Source organism: Stylophora pistillata, chromosome 14, assembly GCF_964205215.1.
Source record: "Stylophora pistillata chromosome 14, jaStyPist1.2, whole genome shotgun sequence".
Taxonomy (NCBI): Eukaryota; Metazoa; Cnidaria; class Anthozoa; order Scleractinia; family Pocilloporidae; genus Stylophora; species Stylophora pistillata.
This window is the reverse complement of record NC_142532.1, coordinates 13,588,411-13,613,001: the sequence shown is the minus strand read 5'-3', so window position 1 is coordinate 13,613,001 and position 24,591 is coordinate 13,588,411. Positions and strand designations below refer to the sequence as shown.

Below are 24,591 nucleotides of genomic sequence, written 5' to 3'. Positions count from 1 at the left end.
GAACGAAAGTGTCACAATCTTCACAGCTGTTGCATACTTCAAAAACACAAAAGAGGGAGCTATCGAACATGCCTCTTTTGCTGTCATCAGTGATGAGATGTCCCATGAGAAAAGAACCATTTATACATTTGACAGTGCTATCGTCGATTTTTTCGAAGAAAGTGGAAACAATTACGAAAGTTCCCAACTGGAGTGATGGGCCATCGTCACAGTTCAAAAACAGGTATAATCTAACCAGTCTTTTATTCCACCCCGATGATTTTGCTTGTGATGTAACATGGCGCTTTTTCGAGGCTGCGCATTGAACGGGAGCATGCGACGGTGTCGGTACTGAAGTTAAACGAGTTGTGGGGCGAGCCATCCTTCAAGAGAAGAATGTTATCAACAGCGCTGAGAGTTACACGGGAAGAGTTTGAGACTGTGTGGCCACCGAATGCGACTCCGAATCTTCACTCTGGGAGAAAGGATCTTCTTGAGTCAGATCTTATTCTCATTCCTTGCAGTCTGTCGACTACTGAGCACTGGTTTCTCTTAGCTGTATTCCCCAAGAAATATCTCATGGCTTTTCTAGACAACGCTGCAAGTGATTATGTCGAACCCAGTGCTGGAGTTGTCATGAAAAAGATGTTTTAAGTATTGAAGATGATCGATGGCGACTTAAACGTAGAGAAGTGAAAGTTCTGTGCAAACCGTCGAGAGCACATTCCTCAACAAGGCAATAACTGGGACTGTGGTGCTTTTGTCTGTGCCTATACTCCCTGTCTTGTATCCAAAGGGAAGATGACGACACAGAGAAGAATCCCTGACTTCAGAAAGCTCATGATCCTAGAGTAATACAGTAGAACACTACAGCCACTTTCTTTCTCTACCCGCGGTGCAAGGAAAGATTCAAGTCACAATTAAGGCACCTTTGACGATTTTTTCCATTCTCCCATTTATAGATTGTATCGATCAATCTATATTAAATGATTAATACTTACAATCAATCATCAATCAATCAATACTTTATTTACCCACGTAGCGTCAAGTAGCTCATAGAACTCGTTCAAAATACTTACGTGCCTCTAAGATTAAGAATCTAAAAAACCTAATACATACTGTCAAGACCTAATTTATTAGAAATTGAAATAACTAACAATTAACATTAAAATTTAAGTTTGTACAGTAAAATTCAAAGTCACTTAAATACAGGTATAAAATGGTGAAGCAATAGCTTAAATAGTTAAAAGTAAGATTAAAAATTAAGTTTGTACAAAGAAATTCAGAGTCACTTAAATACAATATTAATACAATATTGATGATATATACAGCTGTATATATCATCAATATTGGATTATTTAGAACCGCAGATTATGAGTAAACACTTATTTAAGTCTGTGTTATATCGGCAGTCCTCTCCTGTAATTTAGTACTATCTGACCCACGGCTTAGCCTTATCAAAACAGGGTTTTGAACAGCGACCCCTTTTGTCCTCTCCTCAACGTCTTCTCCGGAACAAGACCATATCACTGAGGTCATTGCGAGATTTCGGTGCATTAAGAAGGAATAACCAAATATTATTTTCCACTTTACGATTAATATTTAAGAGCTCTTTCTTTGTGAGGAAAAAGCCATTTTAAAAACTGCCCGAATTCGAAAGAATCTAACTTTGAATTGAGAAAAATAGAATTCGCCTTTCTAGCGAGTGTTCTCCGCAAAGGGCAATCATTCCTTGACTGTATCTCTCCGTAAAGAGTAGGAACAGATTTTTCTGGTGTTATAGATAAATTAAATTCATATCTACGTAAAAACATATGAAAGCTGTACTTCTTCTTTCAGTACTTCACAGAGGAGCGATTTTGTATCTCCGAAGTGTCTTCTCCGCGACGACAGATTACCGTGGAATGATCTTAAGCCATGTAAACTGTTTATCGCACAAGCAGCCTCATAAGTAACCCTATTTTTTTTTTTTCATGCAGCAGATTGATAAACATTTATAATCTCAGATCATACAAGGAACTCTTACCGCAGCCAGTAAAGAGTCTGCGCACCCCCGGTAACTGTAGTTTTATCGTGATGTCGCCAGCGCTTTGGAACAAATTACCGTCTGAAATGTTGTTATGTATATTTTATGATTTGACCGTTGTTATTTGAATTTAATATATTTCACAGGAATTGTTAATCTAACTTATGATTGGTCCAGGCGTCTCTTTTCCTTTTGTTATTCAAACCGTTTTCTAAAATTGGCATATCCATATATATATGTATTTTTTTTCTCTCTCTGTTGTAACCGTACTTTTTGGTGTGAGCGGAATAAAAGAAGCAAAAGTTTGTTTTCAATGGTGTAAAAACATTAGGTTATGGGCCCAGGAGTACGTAAATGGAACATGGAGGAAAAGTAGGCGATCGACAAACTCAACGGGAGCAATTGAAATACTTGGAAATTTCAAATGAAACAGTTACTGTTGGCGAAAGGATTTTGGGGCTTGGTAGTAGGATGAGAAGTCCTCGCAGAAGATGCCACGAAAACGGCACAAACACTTTACCGATCGAGGCTACAAAAGGCGCTCTCAACAATTGTGTTGGCGAGTTGGCGAACCGCCTCCCGGCTAGCTCAGTGGATAGAGCGCTGGACTGTTGTGCGGGAGGTCGAGGGTTCGAGCCCCGGCCGGACCAACACTCAGGGTCTTACAATAATTGAGAAGAATCTGCTACCTTGCTATAACATCAAGAAAAAATCTTAAAAATTATATGCGCCCTTTCAACCAATGACAGCGTGCATCATATCCGAACTTTATTACAACACTTAATATATAAGTTGATCCTACGTGTGTCAGGCATTTCAGTACAATTCAAATAACTCTTTATGTACACGGCAGCTGCAGAGGTCCACTCGGGTCATAGGTTTCATCTAAATCTGATGAGCAAAGTTTAAATGTCTTCATTTGTATGTTACAATCACTGTGTGTTGGTCTGGGGAAAGATCTATAACATTCCGAAACTAGATTGTTTCTTCTTGAGATCGGTCCTTCTAACAATACAGTGACTTTTATTCCATAGTAGTCAGTTGTTTGTTTTCCACGGAATATTGACGGAATGATAGATATTCTGAATGTTTCTCTCTTCTAATGCAAAAAAGTATTAATGAATAGTCATGGCTTATTCCTTCCTAGTATGAGTTTCCATTTTATCGCTGAAAGCGGAAGTCACATCTGTTGTTATAAATTATCTTAACTTATGCATTAAGTCTTGTTTAATTTGTCGTCGCATTTTTCTTACTGACACTAAAGACATCTGCAGTGTTTTCGCAAAGAAGAAACTCCTGTGTTCTTTATTGATTTATCTCCATTCTACCCGCTTATTGTTCCTTGAAAATCATGGATTGTTATCCACCATTCTTAGCCATTGCTTACTTTCAGCCTACGAAATTACTATAGCAAACTTTCCTAATTGTTTTAAAATTTGTTTCCACTAGTGACTAACGAGAGAACGCAAGAATATAACAGTTCTTATTTCCCGTGATAACGGTCAACTCGATATCAAGCACTGGAGCTGGTAAACACGAAGATCAGTTTTTACTCTTTTCCTGGTCTTTGTCTTTTTCAAGCATGTAAAAACAAAAACATTCGGGATTGAACGGAATTAACAAACGTGTAAGGTTTGAAACCTCGCTGGACTTGTGCGTGCACTATTTTATCCGTTTGAATTAATGATGTTTACGGTAAACAGCCAAAATTAACCATCTCGTCATCTGCCTTCATAATTTGTCCGTCAGTCTATTTAGGTGAGAACGGTTTCATTGGCGGCGATAGATATTTTAGGATTATAGGATAACTGAGTAAACTCAGAGTCTATCTTTGATGTTTTTTATTACATAAACTCAATCAGAAAAAGGAGAAAAATACTAATTTTAGTTCTCTTTCCATGTTCTGGCATTTGATGAGGAAATTTCAGAAAGTTCTGTATAAATATCTAGAGGAGAAATAAATGTAGTATATGGTCTGCAAAACTCCCCTATTTTGATTTTTTACCTATAAAGCAAAGCCATTAATATTCTTTCCTTGCGCATTGCAAGTGGACGCCAATGAATTTAAAACTCATGCGCGAAAATACAAAAACGATATTGTTCATCTATGTGCCCTAAAAAATTAAAGGGGAGGAGGCAGAAAGAGAGGGGGGGATTTAATTCAGTCGTCTCAATCTTAGGAGTAATTTGGATATATCAAAAAGTTGAAATGGTTAATTGGCCACAGTAACGATTACAAAAGCTGACGTTTCGAGCGTTAGCCCTTCGTCGGAGCGAAGGGCTAACACTCGAAACGTCAGCTTTTGTAATCGTCACGGTGGCCAATTTACCATTTCAACTTTGTTGATATATCCAAATTATTTCGTTACTCCCACCGACGCAGCCCCAAACAGTTTCTTTCGAAACTATCAGCCTTCAATCTTAGGAGGATCGATCCTTGCTTTTCCAGATTCCCACCCTTGAAACGTCACATATCTTGTGACCAATTCCTAATATAATTTGTTTGGCGGTTTACTGAGGTATCAGTATTCGTAAGAACACCATGCACCAGTGAAAGCTTGAGCATGAGTATATAATGCCATCTAAATAGGATTACATGTTGCAAGGTGGTAACTTAAAAAATGGTATAATCACACAACTGCAAATAATGGAAATGAATAAATTAAAGGCTGATAGTTTCGAAAGAAACTGTTTGGGCCTGCGTCGGTGGGAGTAACGAAATAATTTGGATATATCAACAAAGTTTAAATGGTAAATTGGCCACCGTAACGATTACAAAAGCTGACGTTTCGAGCGTTAGCCCTTCGTCGGAGCGAATAGAGGAATTGTGGGTTGTGTGTGCTTTTAAAGGCAGAAAATGGAGCTACGTTATTGGTGGGAACATGGCAACGAGAAAAACACGAATAAATTAGTGGAATGAAAAGCGGTCGTTAATCCCTGTGGGATTTAGACTGCCGGTTTGAAAGATGAGCTTTTGTTCAAGAGTTTTACGGCTTTCCGTGCTACCTAAGTGTAAGGAAGGACCGCAGATTGCCATATGTTTCTTAGAATGACTAGGTAAATTAAAATGTTTAGCGACTGGTTTCGACTGGTTCCTTGTCATTCTTTTCCACGTCTCGAAGGTGTTCTCGGAATCGGTCACCTAGTCTTCTGCCTGTTTCGCCGATGCATATCTTTTTGCAATGAGTGCAAGTTTTACAATAGATTACATTGGCGGAGGTGCACGTGAAGTGATCGGTGATCTTAATGGATCATTTAGGTCCCGATATTTTATCAGTGTTGTTAATGAAGGGACACGATTGGCATCGTGCACGAGCGCATTTAAAAGTGTCTGGTAGGTCATTAGTCTGAAAAGAACTTCTAACCAAAAAATTGCCTATGGTTTTGTCGCGTTTGAATGAAACGAACGGAGGCTGCGAAAAGATAGTGCTTGTCTCTGGATCGTTTTGAAGTAATTTAAAGTTTTTAAGAATGATGGATTTAACTGAGTGGTTGTGAGGGTGAAACGTGAGAGTGAATGGAATGCGGTCGGAATCTTCCTTATGCGACGTTTGTAGTGCTGAATGTCGATCAATAAGTTGGGCGCGGTGGTAACCCGCTTGAACGACAGAAACAGGGTAACCACGTTTATCGAAAAACTGGTACATCGACTCTGAATTGTGGTGGAAATCAGAGTCATCACTACATAAACGACGAAGTCTTAGAAAATGAGAAAAAGGAATGGAATTCTTATCGTGAGATGGATGCGAAGACGAATATAACAAGTAATTATGCGAGTCTGTAGGTTTGTAATACTCACTGGTGCATAAACCGTTACCTTCAATTGAAACCTTCAAATTGTAAATAATGAAAGTCGGGTTACAGACTCACCTGCTACAACTTTTCAGGGCTTAATTAACGTACAAGAATAAATATGGTGAACAATGACAATTAGAGCCAAAATGAAAGTTTGAAAGCTGAAAGATGTTCGTTAACTCCTTATAACCTATGCCCCCGTAAAAACGGAGTCAAGTACTGCCATAATTTCTCCCGTGCATTCATGCTCACAAGAAATCATTAATTTTTGTCACCAGGCGTAATACTATACTTTACAGTAGTTCTGCCAAATTGATATACATTTTTTTCAGTTGTCTCGTAACATATAACTATACAGGTCATACGGAAGGTATAATCCTGCTATAAGGGAATGACATCTCTGTTATCTCAGCAAACGGTGATTGCCGGAGACTTCGTAATTTGAGTAGAACAGAGGTTTAGTTTCTTAATTAACACCATTGATTGAGGTAACCTTGAGTGAACTTTCATTGATTTTCACTTGGCAACGACTTTAACTGCCTCCAGGTTAGCTCAATTGGTTAGAGCGCCGGATTGTGTTGTGCGGGAGGTCAAGGGTTCGAGCCCCGTCCGGACCAATACTCGTGGTATTAAAATAAATGAGGAGAATTTGCTACCTTTCTATAATCAAGAAATGGAGTGATATTCTAGTCTTCTCGGATGAGGACGAACAAACCGTAGGCCTCGTCTCCATGCAGAGTTAGGGGTATGAGACGTTATTTTCCCACGCACGAGATTACTGTGTGATGGATGTCCTCCCCTGGGTGGGATGGGCGGATGTTGGCCCTGAAAAACCCTCATGGGGAGTGGTCAATTAACCTACGTACGTATGTATGTATGTATGTAATGTATGTATGTATGTATGTAGGGACCAATGGGAGATCAGATTAGTCATTTTATTACGCGATATCTCGGTGTATAATACCAGGGCCCCACCTTTTTACTAGAGTAGTTTTACACACCCGTTGTAAGACGAACTCAAGAGACATTGATTAAACGCTTAGTTTTGAACTCAGTCGAGTCTACTGCTCGAGAGTATTGATAGGTCACAGCGATCGAGCCGGCTATGTTCTAAAACAATTGGTTCATGCTTTCAGCTGTGCAGTATTGAGTTATGGAGCACTTGGGAAGTTTAGAGAGCACTCAAGAAGTTAGAGTTGCCCTCGGCTATCTTCTCTGGCAACTCTTACGCTTCTTTCGTGCTCTCCAAACTTCCCGCGTGCTCCATAACTCGATAGTGCACGCTAAAGCATGAACCAATTGTTAATTGATGAGAAGAGTTCAAAACAAATGAACATAAAAATATACATTGACAACGCGTCTTTTTTCATTTAACAAAATATTTTAAAGCTATCCTGAATTTTAATGAATTTCTTTCCTTCACCATGAATTGTGTGATAAACAAAAAAGATAATAAGTCACCGGTTATTTTTTAACGTATGATTAATTATTGAGGTACTCAATCCACGCGTCAAAAATTGAGGTTGACGAGGTAGATTTGGTGTATTATTTCGGCCGCTTTTTGTGCATTGTTGGGTGGAACTTGAATAACATGTTGCCAGGCTGTTCTAGAAGCTCGCCGAAACCACAACATATTTTAAAATTCTACTTTCCTTAACCAGTATCTAACCTATTCTGAATAAAAACATTATTGGGACGAGATTAGTCAGATGTACTGAGCTGCGATTAAAAGTTGCCTATGTACGGTTATGACGGCGGCGCAAAGTAGGTGTCAAACTGAAAAATAATTCTTTTATCGTAAAGAATCATTGAAAAAGGAAAACTTGTGTGTTCTGTTCTAATAAAGGATTGATATAAATGTGCAAAACAACAAACTCCTCAAACGACGGTTTCGTAAACATACGAGCTCAGCAATTTGTGCTAAGCATAATTAACTTTACAGCTGTTATGCTATTATTACAAAGTGCGACAGAACACACCTCTAAGCCAGCTTAGGCGCAGCCATTTGTAAAAAGAAACAAAATGAAAAGCTGTTCATAAAGTTTATCAATCTTTCTGAGTTTCATTATCGCGTTTAGGCTAAAAAACATGCGAGAACGATTAAGATATACTCAAGTTTAGTACCAAACTTTATGAATTAAACATAAAAGATATGAAAACAAATTAACCTAAGAAAAAAGTTCTCGGGGCTGTCTAATATATTAAGTATTAACTGCATGAGAAAAAAATTGAGACACGCGGGAAGTTGGAGAAAAATTAAAGAAAAAGCATCGCATGCTTGGAGTGATGAGGTACTTATAACTTGGCTATAACTGATATTTAGTGCAACCCACTCAAAATTCAAAGGCAAATTTTAGCTGACTTGAATCGAGCTGACTTGAGGTAAGGAAATATATCTCTCACGCTATTGCTTTTAAAAGATCGAATACGACGATCCTCTCTTATTTCTTTGCATTTTTTGGCTTTCCATGACTTCGGTCTGACGAAGGTTTACAGAGAGATCTCCGACATAGCCAGAGACACAAATATTCTTCAGTCCGACTTTTTTCACCTTAAAAGTTGGTCTGAGGTCTGACAGTTAAACTTCAGCGTGAACAAATGTGAGGTTATGCAAGTAACACATAATCGTGGTAAATCTGTCCCACAATATTCTCTCGTCCCGCGCGGAGAATGTCTAAGCTCAGTGAGTTCTGTAAAAGACCTCTAGCATTACAATCTCACACGACCTCTCGTGGACTCCACACGTTGTTGAGGTTGTCAATCAGGCCAATAAAGTTCTTGGTCTAATCGAACAATCGGTCCTGTAAACAAGGAAATCTTTTCCACATTGTACAAGACTCTTGTGAGACCAATCCTTAAGTATGCTTCCCCAGTATGGTGCCCTTACCTTGTTAAAAATATTGTTCTCTTAGAGAGATTTAAGAGAAGAGCCTCTCGATTGGCCTTAGGTCAGCGAAGGGATCGATGAGATGTCATATGAGGATCGTTGTGAAATGTTACATTGGTCGAAGTTGACTGATAGAAGACTATATTTTTCCTTGATAGAATGCTATAAACTTGTATGCAGGCGAAAGGCCTTCATTTTTGTGATTTGTTTGAGTTTGCTTCAAAACGTACGTATTAGGTCCAACCCCAATTACAAAATGCAGGTGAAATTGGCAAACTGTAATTGCTATAAATACTCTTTTTTGTTAAAATTATTCGTGAATGGAATGACCTCCCCGCCAATGTCGTTGAGATGGGTAACTTAACACGTTTCAAGACAGCTCTTAAATTAGACATACGTATTTCTTAGGTCTTTATCCACCTTAGATTTTATTAGAAGCATACATTTTTAAATTTGTTGCTTTGGAAGTTTATTTACATAGGGTTAACCTCTTAAACTTCCTTTTTTGGGTATTATTTGTGTTGTTTATTTTTTTGATATTTCAAATAAACTATGTCTGTATGTATGTATGTATGTAGCTAGCGAGAAAAGGGTGATAGTTGCTCAAGGCGCAGTTCGTAACATCTTTATCTGCTTTAGTGCTCTATAACATATCTAGCTGACACAATTTGGGAACGAAAAAAAGCGTTTTATTGCAACTGTCGCGTTTACCAGATAATATCTTGTTATCGGAAGACTATGCGAAAAATAAAATGCGAGACAAATGATTAAAAAATATTTGGAGACCAATTATTTATTCAAGTAAGAGCTCCTTGATATTACAAAGAAGTGAGAGTTAATTATTTACTGACTCTATCTTGAAAATAAAATTACCGACGAAATCGAACTCTACAGTCTGCCGAAGAGTTTGCTCGAGGGATTTTACTCGGAAACAAACAGGATAAGTAATATGAACCGGGAAGCCTCGAAATCATCATTAAATCGCCATGAGGAAAAAAAACTACAGCCGTTCCATTGTATCAGACAAAGATTTTAGTTATTCCAAGCAGCTGTTAGCCAAAGCGAAACAACTCCGCTTGGTTAGCCGTGAAAATATCCTTAAAAAAGCTCTACAAGTACCAGAAGATAATCACTTCCATTACAAAGTGTGATAGGTAATACGAAGCTCTATAATTATTGCAACTGCTTCCACAATGATGGGGGAGCATGGAAATAAGCTCTTTTTGTGTCTCTATTTTCGAGAAGCCTTAACTATTTATTTTCAAGATGAAGGATGAAGGTTAAATTTTCATTTCGGTTTCTTTGACTAATAACTCGTGCTAAAAGAGGGTTGAAGTTATTTCTGAAAATTAAACAAACAATTTCACATGCTTTTGTATACTGGAGAATTCTTAGCCCAACCATTGAATTAATCATCGGCATCTAGTAGCAGCAAAGTTTCATTTTCTTATGTCTATGGGTAAGTTTTCCATAATAAAACTTTGTGGCATATATGATATTTCGTTTTGTGCTGATTTTTATTTGGAGACTAGCAATTTAATGAACAACTATCATTGAGCTTAAAGGTTCTGTCGGTAAAAAGTAATGAAAGGGAATGAAAGTTTCATTCTCTTATGTCTCTGGGTAAGCTTTCTATGACAAAAAATATAGTTTACCACTAAATTTTCTCCGATTCTTATTGGTTTAAATCGATCACGTGACGCGATAGTGTTCATCCGTGGAGAGACACTATCAGCCCATAGTGTCCGTCCGCGGAAAATGCCCGGATGGATAGTGCTTGTCGGTGGAAATTACCCGGATGGATAGTGCCCGTCCGTGAAAAATTTTCTCTTATCATTTAGCCAACGTCCGGTTGCGAGTTATTGACATTTGTGACAGACTGTAGTGTGAATAAACATTTGATTGATCTGCATTTTGGTGGGTTTTGACTGTTTTTCAACTGGCGCGCGGAAGAAAATTTAGTGGTGAACAATAAAGACAATAGAGTGTTTATGTCTCGGAACTATCTGTCTGATAGTTGCCCCTTGGAAATTTGATGTTCTTAAAACTAGCATATTTTCCCTCGAAGCTTCGCTTCTCGGGCAAATATTTGTTTTAATAACATCAAATTTCCGCGGGGCAACTATCAGCCGATAGTTCCTCGACAAAAACATTCTATTGTTTAAATATTCTCATGCGTTTCGGTTTTTCTGTATGACTGGTACGGCAGTGTCACATCTTTACGCTGTCAATTATTATTTTCTCGTATTCTCGAACGGAACACGGTGATGTGTCTATGTGTTCAACTGGTGTAGCTAGAGGTACAAAAACTCTATATAACTTCGTCTTAGCTTTGCTAACTATATTGATAGGTAGCCAACCATAGTCACCTCAGAATGAATCTAAAGTTGTGGCTGACTATCATGTTTCTGGTTTCCCGGATTGGTATACTTGACGCTACTGGTCAGTGTCTTGAGCAGGAACGATCAATTAGTGGAATGTACCTTAGAGGTCACATGTTTAAAGTGTATCGGGTTGGGTTGCCTGTGGAGTGTTTTTTCCGGTGTGATGATGAAGTCACGTGTCAGAGTTACAATGTCGTCGCTGGTCAAAACATCTGCGAGCTGAACAATCGTACAAAGGAAGCAAGACCAGAAGATTTTATTCCAGATCAGGAGAGATTTTACATGAAACTTTCTGGAAACAGAGGTAAGCTTGAAGTTCCCTCAACTTGCACATGGCATTTGCGATTCTGGGCAGACCCTTTTTTATCTGCACGATTACCAAAATCTTAAATTTCGGAGGCATGCACTATTTCAAGACAAAATTTTCGAGCCTTTGAATGATTTGAGTGCCGTGATTGTTCCGTAGTTTGTAAGTGTTTTGAAATACAAAGACATGTAGTGGCGACGTTTCGGAATTGCATCATCAATGTTACCTTGACAATAGCCTACAGATAATAGCGAAACGTTGGCTTGTGTCTCTGTGTCATTATTGTTGCATTCCATCTTTTTTCTTAGCCTAGATCGAATAGAATTTGCACAGTTTTCATTCCCACCTGCTTTACACAAGTAGGGATGGTGGAAGCGTTTATTTCCTATCCTGTTATTTCCTATTGGTTACTAAAACTGCATCTTGAATTCCCGAATACCCGAGTTGCATGATAGTGTAAGCTACTTGTATAAATTATAATTTTTAACGGACGTAGTTCCCCTCGGATCCATCAAAGAACTTCCAGGGAATACTTGCGCTGAGATCAAAGCGAGTGAAGGCGACGAGATGGCTGACGGGAGATACTGGATCTACTCCGAAGAGAATAGCAAGGTCATCCAGGCTTATTGTAAAGGTAAATCGTTTTCTTGGACTGTTAGAATCGTTTTTCAACCCACGGCCTCTTTTACGCGCTGTTCTCCCGACTCTTTTTTTTAACTTAAATAGTGAAGAGCGTTACATCGGTCTGTAACCAATCAGAGAGCCGGGTTTCGCACACGTGACCACCAAAAACAATAGAATTTGCATTTTGGAGCAATAGAAAATAGGTTGTCGGCATATTTATAGAGGAGAACAATTGTTTACGATTCCCCAGGGACCGATATGATCATTACTAATGTATTGACGACGTCATCGGTGTATTCATAAAGTGTACGGATATCTGGACTTAGATTTACACCCTACCAGTGTTGACAATCGACGCGTGTTCGGTCACCTTTTGGCACATGAAGGATGCATACGACTGTATCGTACAAAAGTAAAAAATTTATACAGACCTTTATACTAGTCAGAAATCATTTCAGAACAACAACCGCCACGTACACATCGTAAGAGAAACTTTTGTTTCGTTGAATGACCATCACGACCAATAGTTCTCACGACAAAGATATCTTTGGTAACTCATTCGAAGACTATGACAAACAAGAGGCAGGAGAAGAGGAAGACCACCATGACGCGTCAAAGGATGGTATTGTTAGTGACTCCGAGACAACAGACGGGCAGAAGGGGAATTACAATGATGATTATGAAGACGACGACGACAATGATGATAACTATGGTGATGTTAATTCATGGGTAGAATTTACTGATCAAGTGTAAGATTCTTTGAGTGAATTCTTCGATGAGCAAGGTCAACTTTATCGAAAAGAGGGAAAATGCGATAAGTTCTCTGAGGATGCCGCTTTCAATTCTCTCTTACCTCGAGCTAGACGTAGATTAAGAAGGATATACTTGCAAAGTCTGAGGTGGTATTGTCTTATTAAACGGGATAAAATACACAGACAAGTCATGCAAACTGTCCGGCGCTTTATAAATGAGGACGATATGGATTTTGACGAGGCGTTAGAGTCAGCCATTGACAGAAGAAAATTCCTATTAAATCGAATCTTCAAGAAAAGACCCCTCTTGGATGAATCTGAAGAAGAAAGGGAAGAAGAGGAGGAAGAAGAGCAGAAGGAAGAACTTTGAACGAAAAAAAGATGTTTTCCTTTTGAAAAATGGTCGAACTTGTAACATCTTTTACCTTTGGTTTGATAAAATAAACAATTTGAAATTTGTGAGCGATGAAGTCACCTTTAGCATGTAGTCATATTATACTCGGGGAATATAGGTGGGCAAGTGTGGGCAAGTTCGTTTGTCGTACTTTCTGAGGTCTGTGCTTTTCAGGTTATGTCCACGTTGACAATTCTATTTTCTCACTTGAATATCTTTCAATGAGATGCGAATAATAGAGTTTAAGGATTAAATATTCCCCGACGCAGAATCGGTTCATTGGGACTTAGATCTTTTTATAAAAACTTTGTATAAAGCACTTTTTTATAAAAACAAACATATTACGAACGCTTTGATAGTACCAGCCAGACTTCGCTCAAAAACATGGAACGATTTACAAGAAGTTTTTAGATACAAATGCAATAATGTTTTGGAACATGTCATTGAATATTCACCCACTCAACCCGAAAATATCCTAAGGGATTTATTTAGATCTAACGTGCGTTTCCATCGTTCAGAATAACTAACAGACGTCTTGCGAAACTGTTTCTTTTCAAACTGATTAAACAATCATTTCTTTCGGAAACAAAGAACACAACGATTGTTTTGTAAATTTAAGGATAAGACCACTAAATTATGTTTAAAAAGTTTAGTTTGTGTGTCTTTTTGCGCCATATGCTAAATCCGTGCCTCATTATTTACAATCTTACCCTTGAATTGCGATATCCGGCTCTCTGATTGGTTACAGACCGATGTAGCACCCTTGAACTACTAACTTATTAAAATATTATCTCGGGGCAGTGTTTTTGCGAAAAAAGGAGTGAATTAAAGGAAAAAGGAGTTCGTTTTCAGTAATTCAAGAAAAAAAATAAATTCGGAGAAGATGAGTCGTTGACAGAAACAATTCTTTCCATTATGCATCATCGTATTGATTGACGACCACGAACAGATTAAAACAAATAATAAGATCACGGCGCCGAAAAGGAAGCGGTTTTTATTACAGGAAATTGTCTTGCAAATGGCAGTGTTAGTTACCATTTGTTTAGCTACATTTATCATACAGTTGAACTTTCAAAACTTTCTACTAATCCTATCAGGGAATTACTTTATTTTAGAGAGCTGGCAAAAGATAAATGGTGAAGAACCCGTCTGCTTTGGAGCCAAAGATAATTTTTATGGCTCCTTCAATATGACAAAGAGTGGACGAGTGAAGACAATGAAGCTTATTCACAGATCAGGGACGGTGCTCTGCAACCCTACGGCTGATGCATCTTACTGGGGCTGCGCTCATTCAAGCTACGGAAGAAAGTTGATGACAATCATTACAGATGCCGATAAGAAACCTGTCTTTCCGCCTGCTGAAGATTTGAATAAGGATTCCTACAGTCTTCCTGGATATCAACATAATTCACCTGAGCTGGTTTTTCGCAGCCTCGTGACTCCGTTGTCTGTTTCGAGCAACCAAGAGATGCAGATATGGTACGGACAGGATTGGAAAGACCATTCAGAGGAAAACAACAGTGGTAAAACTTGTGTTGATGTATATGCATGGTACGCTTGAGTCTTCTCTTATGGGAAGATCTTTCGTTGATTTAAAAATGTAAAAGGTAATTGTTGGATTATGAATAAAATAAGAACCCGAGTGACAGTTTTAGCAAGGCGAACGTCATATAGTACACGTAAAACATAGCAAAGGTCTCTTTCAATACTTGAGGACTGCTGTATCCTAACTCTCTACATGTGGCAAAAAAGAAAGAAAGTTGTAATCAGAACGTTTTATTTTCCAAAGTATCGCTCAAGACCTTCCATGTATATGTGACATTTTTCAGTCAATGGGGTTTTCTTAGCTGTAGTTACCCTCGCTCAGCGTTGATAGTTAGGAAAATTGTTACTTAATGAGAATGTTCAATTTCAATAATGGTAATGATGACAAGCTAGGTCTGTAACCTCCAAACGTTACTATTGTAGCGGAGTAGACAATTCGAACGCACAATGTAATTCACGGTTTATTTAAACGAGGATCACAATCAAAACACAAACGAGAATGAAGATATCGGTGTGGAATCATAGATGAAAGCGACGAAGTCTATCTTGAAAGTAGCGTAGTTAAGATTGATGGCAGTAGCTGAATTTAAGTGGCTGAATTGAGTGCGTGACTCTGTCTGTGTGTGCGTGTGTGGTTCGAACTAAAATAAAATACAGGAGAAGCTAAACTTAGAAAGTATCTTTGAGAAATGTAAGAGCCTAATTAACGATCAAGCGATCATAAAGTGAACTGAAAGCGTAAAATAAACCGTGCGAACCAAACAAAAGGAAATATTTTAACAGTAAAATAAAGGAAACCTACTTTGGTCTAGCTCCTAATGATTGTAGATAGCTCGCTAATAGCAGATGAAATTGGTCGTGTCGACAGCAACCTATAGCAATGATGAGCGATGTAGTATGAAAGGTAATATCTGGTGTACCTGATTGAAATACAAAAGGAAATATTTGCTTGCAAATAGAATTTTTATGCTTCTTCTCCCCGTTGTGTACTTTTTATTTCTTTTGGGGGCCTAGGACTTGGGGTGGCATTTATTTGGATTATACCCAATACCCTTTAGGATACTTGTGCTTGCTAAGTGACCAGGCTCCCATGTGAGCGTCACTCCGTTCCATCTTGATGGTGGTTAAAGACCACATCGGGCTATAAATTGTAATTTTCGTGCCTTTAGCAAAGGACACGCTTCCAAATTGTCCAAGCAACGCAGCAATAACACCCCTAGCAGCCGGATCACTCCCCAATCTACTTCCTCGGGAGCTTCCAACACCCGTCCACAGTGATCGTTTGCAATTTTTCCTTTCTGGGTATATCCCTTTCGTAGTAGAGCTTTTATCCAATGGTTTTAATTATGGCTTTCCCTTGTACTATGAAGGACCGCGAGACTCTTCATGTGCTAAAAACCTACTTTCTGCAATCCAATATCCTGAGGCAGTTGATGCTAAACTAGATAAAGAAATTGCCGCTCATCGCATTGCAGGCCCTTATTCCTCTCCACCTTTTCCCCATTTTCGTATATCTCCACTGGGTTTGGTTCCTAAAAAGACAGAGGGTGAATTCCGTTTGATTCACCACCTTTCTTTCCCTCAAGGTTCATCATTAAATGATGGCATTTCTTCAGAATTTACTAGCGTATCCTATGCTACGGTTGAAGATGCCATTCATATCATCAGAACTGCTGGCCACGGCTGTTTTATGGCCAAAACAGATATTAAGAATGCTTTTCGAATCATTCCTATTCAACCCCAAGATTACAACCTTTTGGGGATTTGTTGGAGAGGATTTTATTATTATGACCGCTGTATGCCGATGGGGTGTTCAAGCTCTTGCAAAACGTTTGAAATTTTTTCTTCTGCCATAGAATGGATTGCCCAAAAGAAATTGCATATCAATCACATTTTGCACCTGCTGGATGATTTTCTCATTGTCTCCCCCTCTCCTGATTTGTGTAAACAACAGCTTGAGTTATTCTTAATGCTCTGCCAATATCTGGGCATCCCTATGGCGCCGGAAAAAACAATTGGCCCTTCATCAACCATTTCATTCGTGGGTATTGAATTAGACTCGGTTCTTATGGAGGCTCGGCTGCCTCCTGATAAGCTAGTAAAATGTCAGGACTTAATTTCCGGTTTTCTCAGGCGTCACAAGGTTACCTTATGAGAGATACAGTCATTGACAGGTTTATTGAACTTTGCCTGTACAGTAGTTGTTCCTGGTCGTGCATTTCTGCGTCGTCTTATTGATTTGACAATCGGTCTTCGGCGTTCTCATTTCCTTATCAGGTTGACTCAAGAAGTTAAAGCAGATCTTAAAGTCTGGCAGCAATTTCTGTCGGGTTTTAATGGTCGCTCCTTTTTTCTCTCAGTTGATTGGGCTAATTCGCACCATCTCAAATTGTATACCGATGCATCCGGTGCCATAGGCTTTGGGGCAGTTTTTGGCGGGCATTGGTGCTATGGGGAATGGCCCGCGAGCTGGCGTCATCGCAACATAGCATTTCTTGAATTTTATCCCATTGTCCTAAGTCTCCACCTCTGGGGACATACTATTAAGCATCAGCGTGTTTTGTTTTTTACTGACAATGAAGCATTGGTCCATGTTATTAACAAACAGACTTGTCATGACAAGGACTTAATGTTCTTTGTGCGTAAGCTGGTCCTAGTTTGTCTTAATTACAATATATGTTTTAAAGCTAAGCATGTCCCAGGCTTACAGAATAAGCTGGCTGATTCTCTTTCTCGGTTACAGTTGCAGATTTTCAAACAACTGGCACCAGCTTACATGCACAAAGCTCCCACAGTCATACCTCCTCATCTCCAGCCCCCGAGTTGGCTTCAATAGCTTCCTTTTTACTTCGCTCCAGTCTTCAGCCCTCATCCATACCAACTTATCAGCGTGCTTGGAAGCTTTTCCACCACTTTTTTGTTTCTACCTTTCATCACCCTTTTCAAGCATTGCCTATTTCACCTTCCATTTTGGCCTTCTTTATTGCTTATTTGTTTCGTTCACAGTATGCTCCATCCACTGTGATGACCTATGTGTCATGTTTGAGTTACTGCCATAAGCTAAAGGGCCTTTCAGATCCCTCTAAAGTTTTTTATGTTGCTCAGATGCTTAAAGGTTTTCACAAAGTTGGCTTTCGCCTTGACAGTCGTCTTCCCATTACACTGCCCATTTTAGCTAAATTAATTTCTGTGGCACCTTCTTTGTTTGGTTCTCCTTATCAAATTTGTCAATTTCAGGCAATGTGTTCACTAGCATTCTTTGCCTTTTTACGAATTGGTGAAATGACTTCAACTAGTGGGCGGAGTGATACTTCTCCCTTACAAATTTCGCATGTTAGTAAGCTGCTCAGCTCCTCAAGGGATTTGAATGCTTTCAAGATTACTTTTGGTAATTTTAAACATAGTTACAATGCTCCCCCTTTTTCCATTTTGGTGTCTCGTCAGCCACAATCCTGCCCTGTGGAACTTTTGGCCAAGTATTTAGCAATGCGAGGGACCCGACCGGGTGCTCTCTTCATTACAGTGGATGGAGCTCCAGTTTCTCGGTCTCATTTTTCAAATCAGTTGTCATCTGCCGTACAGTTTTGTGGTTTGTCCCCCTCAGTCTACAAGGGACATAGTTTTCGAATTGGCGCTGCTTCTCATGCTGCAGATAAGGGGTTATCCGATGCTCAAATCCGCCTCTTAGGGCGATGGAAATCTAATGCATTTCTTAAGTATATTAGAACACCTAATCTTTGCTCTTAAAGCTGTTATTTTCTCACCATCCAGCGGGTGCCATTGCCTCAGTTTACTATTTTCTTCCACCTGCAGTATTAGGTAGCAGGGGTGGTTCTTACTTTTGGTGTAGCCCAAAATATTCTTTCTTTCTTACTTGAGTAAGGAAGGTTCATGTAAATTGTCCATTAACACAGGACTATCCATTGTTGATATGGGGCATTAGCTAGCATGGGCAGCTCTTGCCTTGGGGTTGGCATTGTGTCAAATGCATCGAGGAAGTTAAGTGAGGCGTTTAAGCCTTATTTAACATATTTTGTTTAGTATCCTACTGTTGATCTGGGGCATTAGCTAGCAGGGGCGGCTCTTGCCTGGGGTCGGCATTGTGTCAAATACACCGAGGACGTTAAGTGAGGCGTTTGAGCCTTATTCCACATATTTAGTTTAGTATCCAACTGTTGATCTGGGGCATTAGCTAGCACGGGCGGCTCTTGCCTTAGGTCGGCATTATCTTGATTACATTCGACAGTCTATTTAAAGGTCTAAGTCTCATTATACTTGTCTTTTCTTATCCTAATGTTGATCCAGGACAGTAGTTCGCATGGGTGGCCCTTGCTTGGTGTGGGCACTTACTAGCTTACCTTCAGATAGTCCATTCAACGGCATAATGGTTGACTATTGTGATTCCGAGCATTAGCTTGCATGGGTGGCTCTTGCTTCTGTGCTGCGCTTGCCTGGGGTGGGGCGGCATGTGTGCGGTCACATGCTTTGGCGTTTTCAGTGCACTCACTGGGCCAAACTTTGTATCAAGGATTTGATTGAACAGTAATTTTAAATAAATGCGGCTATGGGATTTTGCCCATAGCCATTTACTCCAATTGTTGATTCGTTATAATTTTTCCCAGTAAACATAGCTCAGGCAAGGCAGCATATTTGGGTTGTTCATATAATTTATAAGGGAGAAAAGGCATAAATTTATTAAGTGATAATCATGTACGTTTTAAACTCAAGCCCGATCAAAAAAAAAATTAAGAAAAATGAAAAAAAAGCGAATGATGCCAGAAACATCGTGGAAAACTGAAAGAAAACAAAGAAAAAACTAAAGCTCTTCCGAAAACAATCTCCGTCACTCCCGTGAACAAAGACTATATTTGACTATAACACCCCAAAACTTCGAATAGATAGTTTCCTAAGTCCTCTGAAAGTATTTTCACTTTCGACGATGTTTTGGATGATTAATGTTGAAAATGTTTTCTCTAATAAATGAATAATTTAGCAATGGACATTCCACTGCTCTTCTTGTCCACTGTTTCCAGATGGAATTGGAATTTTGGAACCGAGCTCGGTTGCCCAGGAAATGTGTTGCGTACTGATTTTTAACAAGGTGGAAGACAAATTTTTTAAGCAAATCTTCGCTGTGAGTAAAATCCGAGTCTTTAATTTAGCGATAATAAGAAGTTGAGGGTGGTAAGTGAAAGTATTCAAATATATTTGGATTCACAAAGTTCTGAGGCGGATCTAGGGGGGGTTCGGGGGGATTCGATCGAACCCCCTAAATTAAAACAACTAATGTCAAAAACTTGTAAAAATCCTAACCAAAACAGTAAATCTTAAATGAAAAAAGCTCATAGCAAAGTTAAGGTTCTTCTGCTCAATAAAGCTAAAACATTTTTTCCATAAAAAATAAATAAAGTTTTGGTTCAATGTGAATGTGGCTCTTTTACCTGTGTCTTATTTTCATGCTTCTGTGAAGCATCACGCTAAAGTGACATTTTGTCTAGCTACACCTTTCAGTTATTACCAGACAGTCCAGTCACGGAAATTCAGTCTTTACAACGAGCGGTGCACTCAATAAGTACTGTAGGAGCGGCGAATTAGAAAGCATCGATTCATTTTGTGACGAACCGTGGATATAGATGTGTTCTTATTCTTGAGTTACCACCGTTTTCATTGATACGCGACTTTGAAGAGATGTCGAAGATGTATGCATACGAGTCAGATCTTCCAAGTCCCCATACCCTTGATATTGAATATGACAGGTGGTTCAGAAAATGGAAATCAGAAGTAACCAAGCCAGACTCACTTCAACCTGCATTAGAGGTAAAACAATTCCCTTGTAAAGTTTTTCTTATTTCAACGATCAAAACTACATTAATTGTTTATTGAACTGATGACAATGATCTTTATCACTCTCTTTCCACTAGTTAGAACTGACAAATAAAATATTTCTCTGCACATATCATATATTTAAGTACTCGATTCACGCGTCAGAAATAGTTGGCGAGATAGATTTGGTATATTATTTCAGTCGCTTATTGTGCATTGTTGGGTGGAAATTTCGAAAGTGTGAATAATATATCGTCAGGCTGTGCTAGAAGCTCACCGAAACCCCAACGCGTTTTAATACTTCCACCTTCCTTTAACTTATCTAAGATATTCTGATTAAAAATATCATTAGGACGAAATTAGTCAGATGCACTGAGCTGCGATTTAAAGTTGCATATTTACGGTCATGGCGGCGGCGCAAAGTAGGTGTCAAACTGAAAATAATTTTTTATTGTAAAGAACCGTTAAAAATGTAAAACTTATGTATTTTGTTTTGATAAATGATTGATATAAATGTGGAAAGCAAATTATTCCTCAAACAACAGTTTTGTAAAATGGGAGCTGACCAATTTCTACTAAACATCAACTTTACAGCTATTATGCTTTTATTAGAAAGTGCGACAGAACACACCTCTCAGCCAACTTAGGTGAGGCGATTTGTAAGGAAAACAAGACTAAAAGCTATTTGTAAAGTTTATCAATCTTTTTGAGTTTTTACCATCGCGTTTTTCCTAAAAAATCTGCGAGAATAATTAAGGTATATTGTACTTGTGGAAAAATTGGTCCAGACTTCATTAATGAAACACAAAAGATAGGAAAACGTATCAAGAAATGGTCTATTGTTCCAGCTCAACTTCTCACATCAACTATTAAATAACAGTCCTTTTGTTCTTTGTAACACTGAGGGACTTTGACCAGTTTGTCATTGCTCTTTACAGTTGCAATACTAAATGTTTCTTGAGAATTTAGCATTTCCAGCTCCTTCCTTACATTTCTCTCCAACTCCAGCTGTCTCTCTAGCTCCTTGATTTTATTTGTCAGCTCTAACTCTTTTCCTTGCCATTCCTTAATTGCGTTTGAGAGTTTCTCCTCCTTTGACCTAAGTTCTCGTGATTTATAGCAAATTTCGCTACGATTCACTCTGGAGCTCGACCCGATAGCCTCGATTTGATCCTACAGTCATCGGAATACCGCTGGATTGTCGGAGTGACGTGCACATCTCGGATAAGAGCTGACTAATTATTCATATCGTGGGGCTACCCACTGGGCCTAATTTTGCTAGTGTCCAGGCCGACCGAGTCGTAACGGACTTTTGACTGCACAGGATTTGACCGACGCGCATTCTAATGGCGTTGAAATGGCGGTCAATTTGAGATTTTCGCTGGGTTAGTTGCTCGACAACCCAACTTATGTGGGATTTGTTTTGGTGAACTTGAATGAAGGGAAACAATTTAGCTTTCGTGCTTCCAAGTTTCAATTCAACGGGAAGTATTTAAGTGTGTTTTTTGAGCGATTTTGGCGAGCGTGTGTGAGACAGAGCTTTCCTACCTTCTCTTTTGTAGTGCTAGGACGTTAAGCTGAAACACAGCAAAACGGCCTCAAATCGCGACAAGAACAGCACAGACTACTCTGTGTGAAGGTAAGACTTTATTTCACACAACTTTAAATTTACGGAGCTTAAAAGCTAGTCCAACTAAACCACTATACAAACTCTATAATAATCCACTGTGAAAGAGCCTATGACAGAGCCTGGGCCACCTGTGATATGGATGTGATACCATCGTCTTTAATGTACCGGCGACCTTTTAAAGTGAGACGAAAATCTGAATCTTTGAAGTGTAACGAGCAGATTTTAGTTTGCTTGGTTAAGTTGGAATCCTTCGAGGCATCTCTTCGGATTTTAACCAGCCAAGTCTGCAAAAGATTGGGAAATGGTATTTGTTTACACCAGCTCTCAAATAGGCAAATAAATTCAATAATCGGTTCTTTCATAAAATACCTTCAGCTTCTTAGGATTTCTCAGGGGAAGATCGTGATAAGTGGCCTTCTTGCCGTCTGGTCCAACTCTGTATCCTGACTTGTGACACAACGGTACGCAACAATTATCCGGCATAAAGGCTAATAGTTTCGAAAGAAACTGTTTGGAGCTGCGTCGGTGGGAGTAACGAAATAATTTGGATATATCAACAAAGTTGAAGTGGTAAATTGGCCACCGTAACGATTACAAAAGCTGACGTTTCGAGCGTTAGCCCTTCGTCGGAGCGAATAGAGGAATTGTAGGTTGTGTGTGCTTTTATAGGCAGAGAATGGAGCTACGTTATTGGTGGGAACATGGCAACGAGAAAAACAAGACTAAATTAGTGGAATGAAAAGCGTTCGTTGATCCCTGTGGGGTTTAGACTGTCGGTTTGAAAGATGAGCTTTTGTTCAAGATTTTTACGGCTTTCCGTGCTATCTAAGTGTAAGGAAAGATCGCAGATTGCCATATGTTGCTTAGAATGAAACCAGTCGCTAGACATTTTAATTTACCTAATCATTCTAAGCAACATATGGCAATCTGCGGTCTTTCCTTACACTTAGGTAGCACGGAAAGCCGTAAAAATCTTGAACAAAAGCTCATCTTTCAAACCGGCAGTCTAAATCCCACAGGGATCAACGAACGCTTTTCATTCCACTAATTTATTCATGTTTTTCTAGTTGCCATGTTCCCACCAATAACGTAGCTCCATTTTCTGCCTTTAAAAGCACACACAACCCACAATTCCTCTATTCGCTCCGACGAAGGGGTAACGCTCGAAACGTCAGCTTTTGTATTCGTTACGGTGGCCAATTTACCACTTCAACTTTGTTGATATATCCAAATTATTTGATTTTCTGTGCCCAGTCAAAATACGGAAAATCGGCTGTCATCTTGCTCCACGGCCTAGTTTAAAGAGGAATGGCTCTAGCAGGTAATGTGACGTCAAATCGAGAACACGAAAGTCTGCATTTCACACATTTTCACATGTTTGGGAAGGTTGTCATCGATAGTGGTCTAGTTAATTACTTTTTCTTGGTGCTCAATAATATCTTTAAAGACCTTTGACTTCCAAAACATAGTAATCCTTTATTTGTAAAAACACTAATTTCAATGGAAAAATGTCTGATAGACCCCCATTAGAAGCATTTTTTAAGTGGGAATTGAGAATGGAAAGTCTCTCATTAGCATATGCAGCGCCCACGACGTGAACCGCTGACTGTCGTCGATTTCTTGGCATGATTCGCTCTGACGAAGGGCTAACGCTCAAAACGTCAGCTTTTGAAATCGTTTCGGTGGCCAATTTACCTTTCCTTATTCACTCCTTGCTGTTTTACTTCTCACTTTTCAGTCGTAACTTAACGGTTCAGAGGTGTGTTCTTGGAAATGTGCGCCTGCTCCTGACGCAAAACACAGGCTGCTTTTCATTATGAACTTGTCCGCTTTAAGCCTTTGAACATGCAAGATGGAAACCCCGTGACAATGGACAGAGGACCGTAAAACGAATTAAATTTAGAGAACAGAAAGGCGAAATCAAGATTTGAAAAGGGAAAACCTCTGGAAGAATAACACGGTTTCTTCTTTGTTTTGACCTGAGGAACATTAGGAATAAAAGATATTACTATCGAAAAATTGAGGTGTTTTTTCAAGGTTCCTTTGATAATTTCTGAAGAAAACATTTTTATCTATTTTTGAGCTGAAGTCAAAATGCCTTTAGTTATATTCTAAGTCAAATTAAAATTATAGCATAATTTTGATCGATGTTCATTCATTTGATAGTCTTTGGAGGTAACGATCCATCGATTAAAATCTTAATTGTTTTTTGGGCGTTTATTAGTTTTGCACATGCTGTCATTACTATTGGTATTCACGATGCGTATTTTTCTTTTTAATAATTATCATCGTCGTTGTTAAGTGATAATAGTCTTCTTATTTGAAGGGAAATAGGAAAATCTAATCTGAATAGGGGTCCTTGTTAGTGCATAAAATTAAATGGAGTGAGTTTCTGTAAGTCCAAACTCTAGTATTATGTCGATGGGAGGGGAGGGAAGGGGAGGT

General features: G+C 39.0%; 2 protein-coding genes and 1 pseudogene across 3 annotated transcripts; all 3 read left to right on the top strand.

Moving 5' to 3' along the window:
- Positions 1-7,981: 7,981 nt before the first annotated feature.
- On the top strand, positions 7,982-15,697 carry LOC148716642 (uncharacterized). Of its 2 annotated transcripts, none has more exons than XM_088745589.1 (4): positions 7,982-8,182; positions 11,039-11,375; positions 11,875-12,012; positions 14,264-15,696. In XM_088745589.1, exons 2-4 carry the CDS (start codon positions 11,063-11,065, stop codon positions 14,707-14,709), a joined length of 897 nt encoding a protein of 298 aa, XP_088601715.1. In that variant the 5' UTR covers positions 7,982-8,182; positions 11,039-11,062; the 3' UTR covers positions 14,710-15,696. The 2 variants fall into 2 exon arrangements, with proteins under 2 accessions (XP_088601715.1, XP_088601713.1); XM_088745587.1 differs by having other exon boundaries at positions 8,012-8,091; positions 14,264-15,697.
- Positions 15,698-16,674: 977 nt separating this feature from the next.
- On the top strand, positions 16,675-17,529 carry LOC148716641 (uncharacterized; annotated as a pseudogene).
- Positions 17,530-17,693: 164 nt separating this feature from the next.
- Positions 17,694-18,646, top strand: LOC148716640 (uncharacterized). The gene has a single exon (XM_088745590.1). The coding sequence runs from the start codon at positions 17,718-17,720 to the stop codon at positions 18,438-18,440; it is 723 nt and encodes a 240-aa protein (XP_088601716.1). The 5' UTR covers positions 17,694-17,717; the 3' UTR covers positions 18,441-18,646.
- Positions 18,647-24,591: the final 5,945 nt, after the last annotated feature.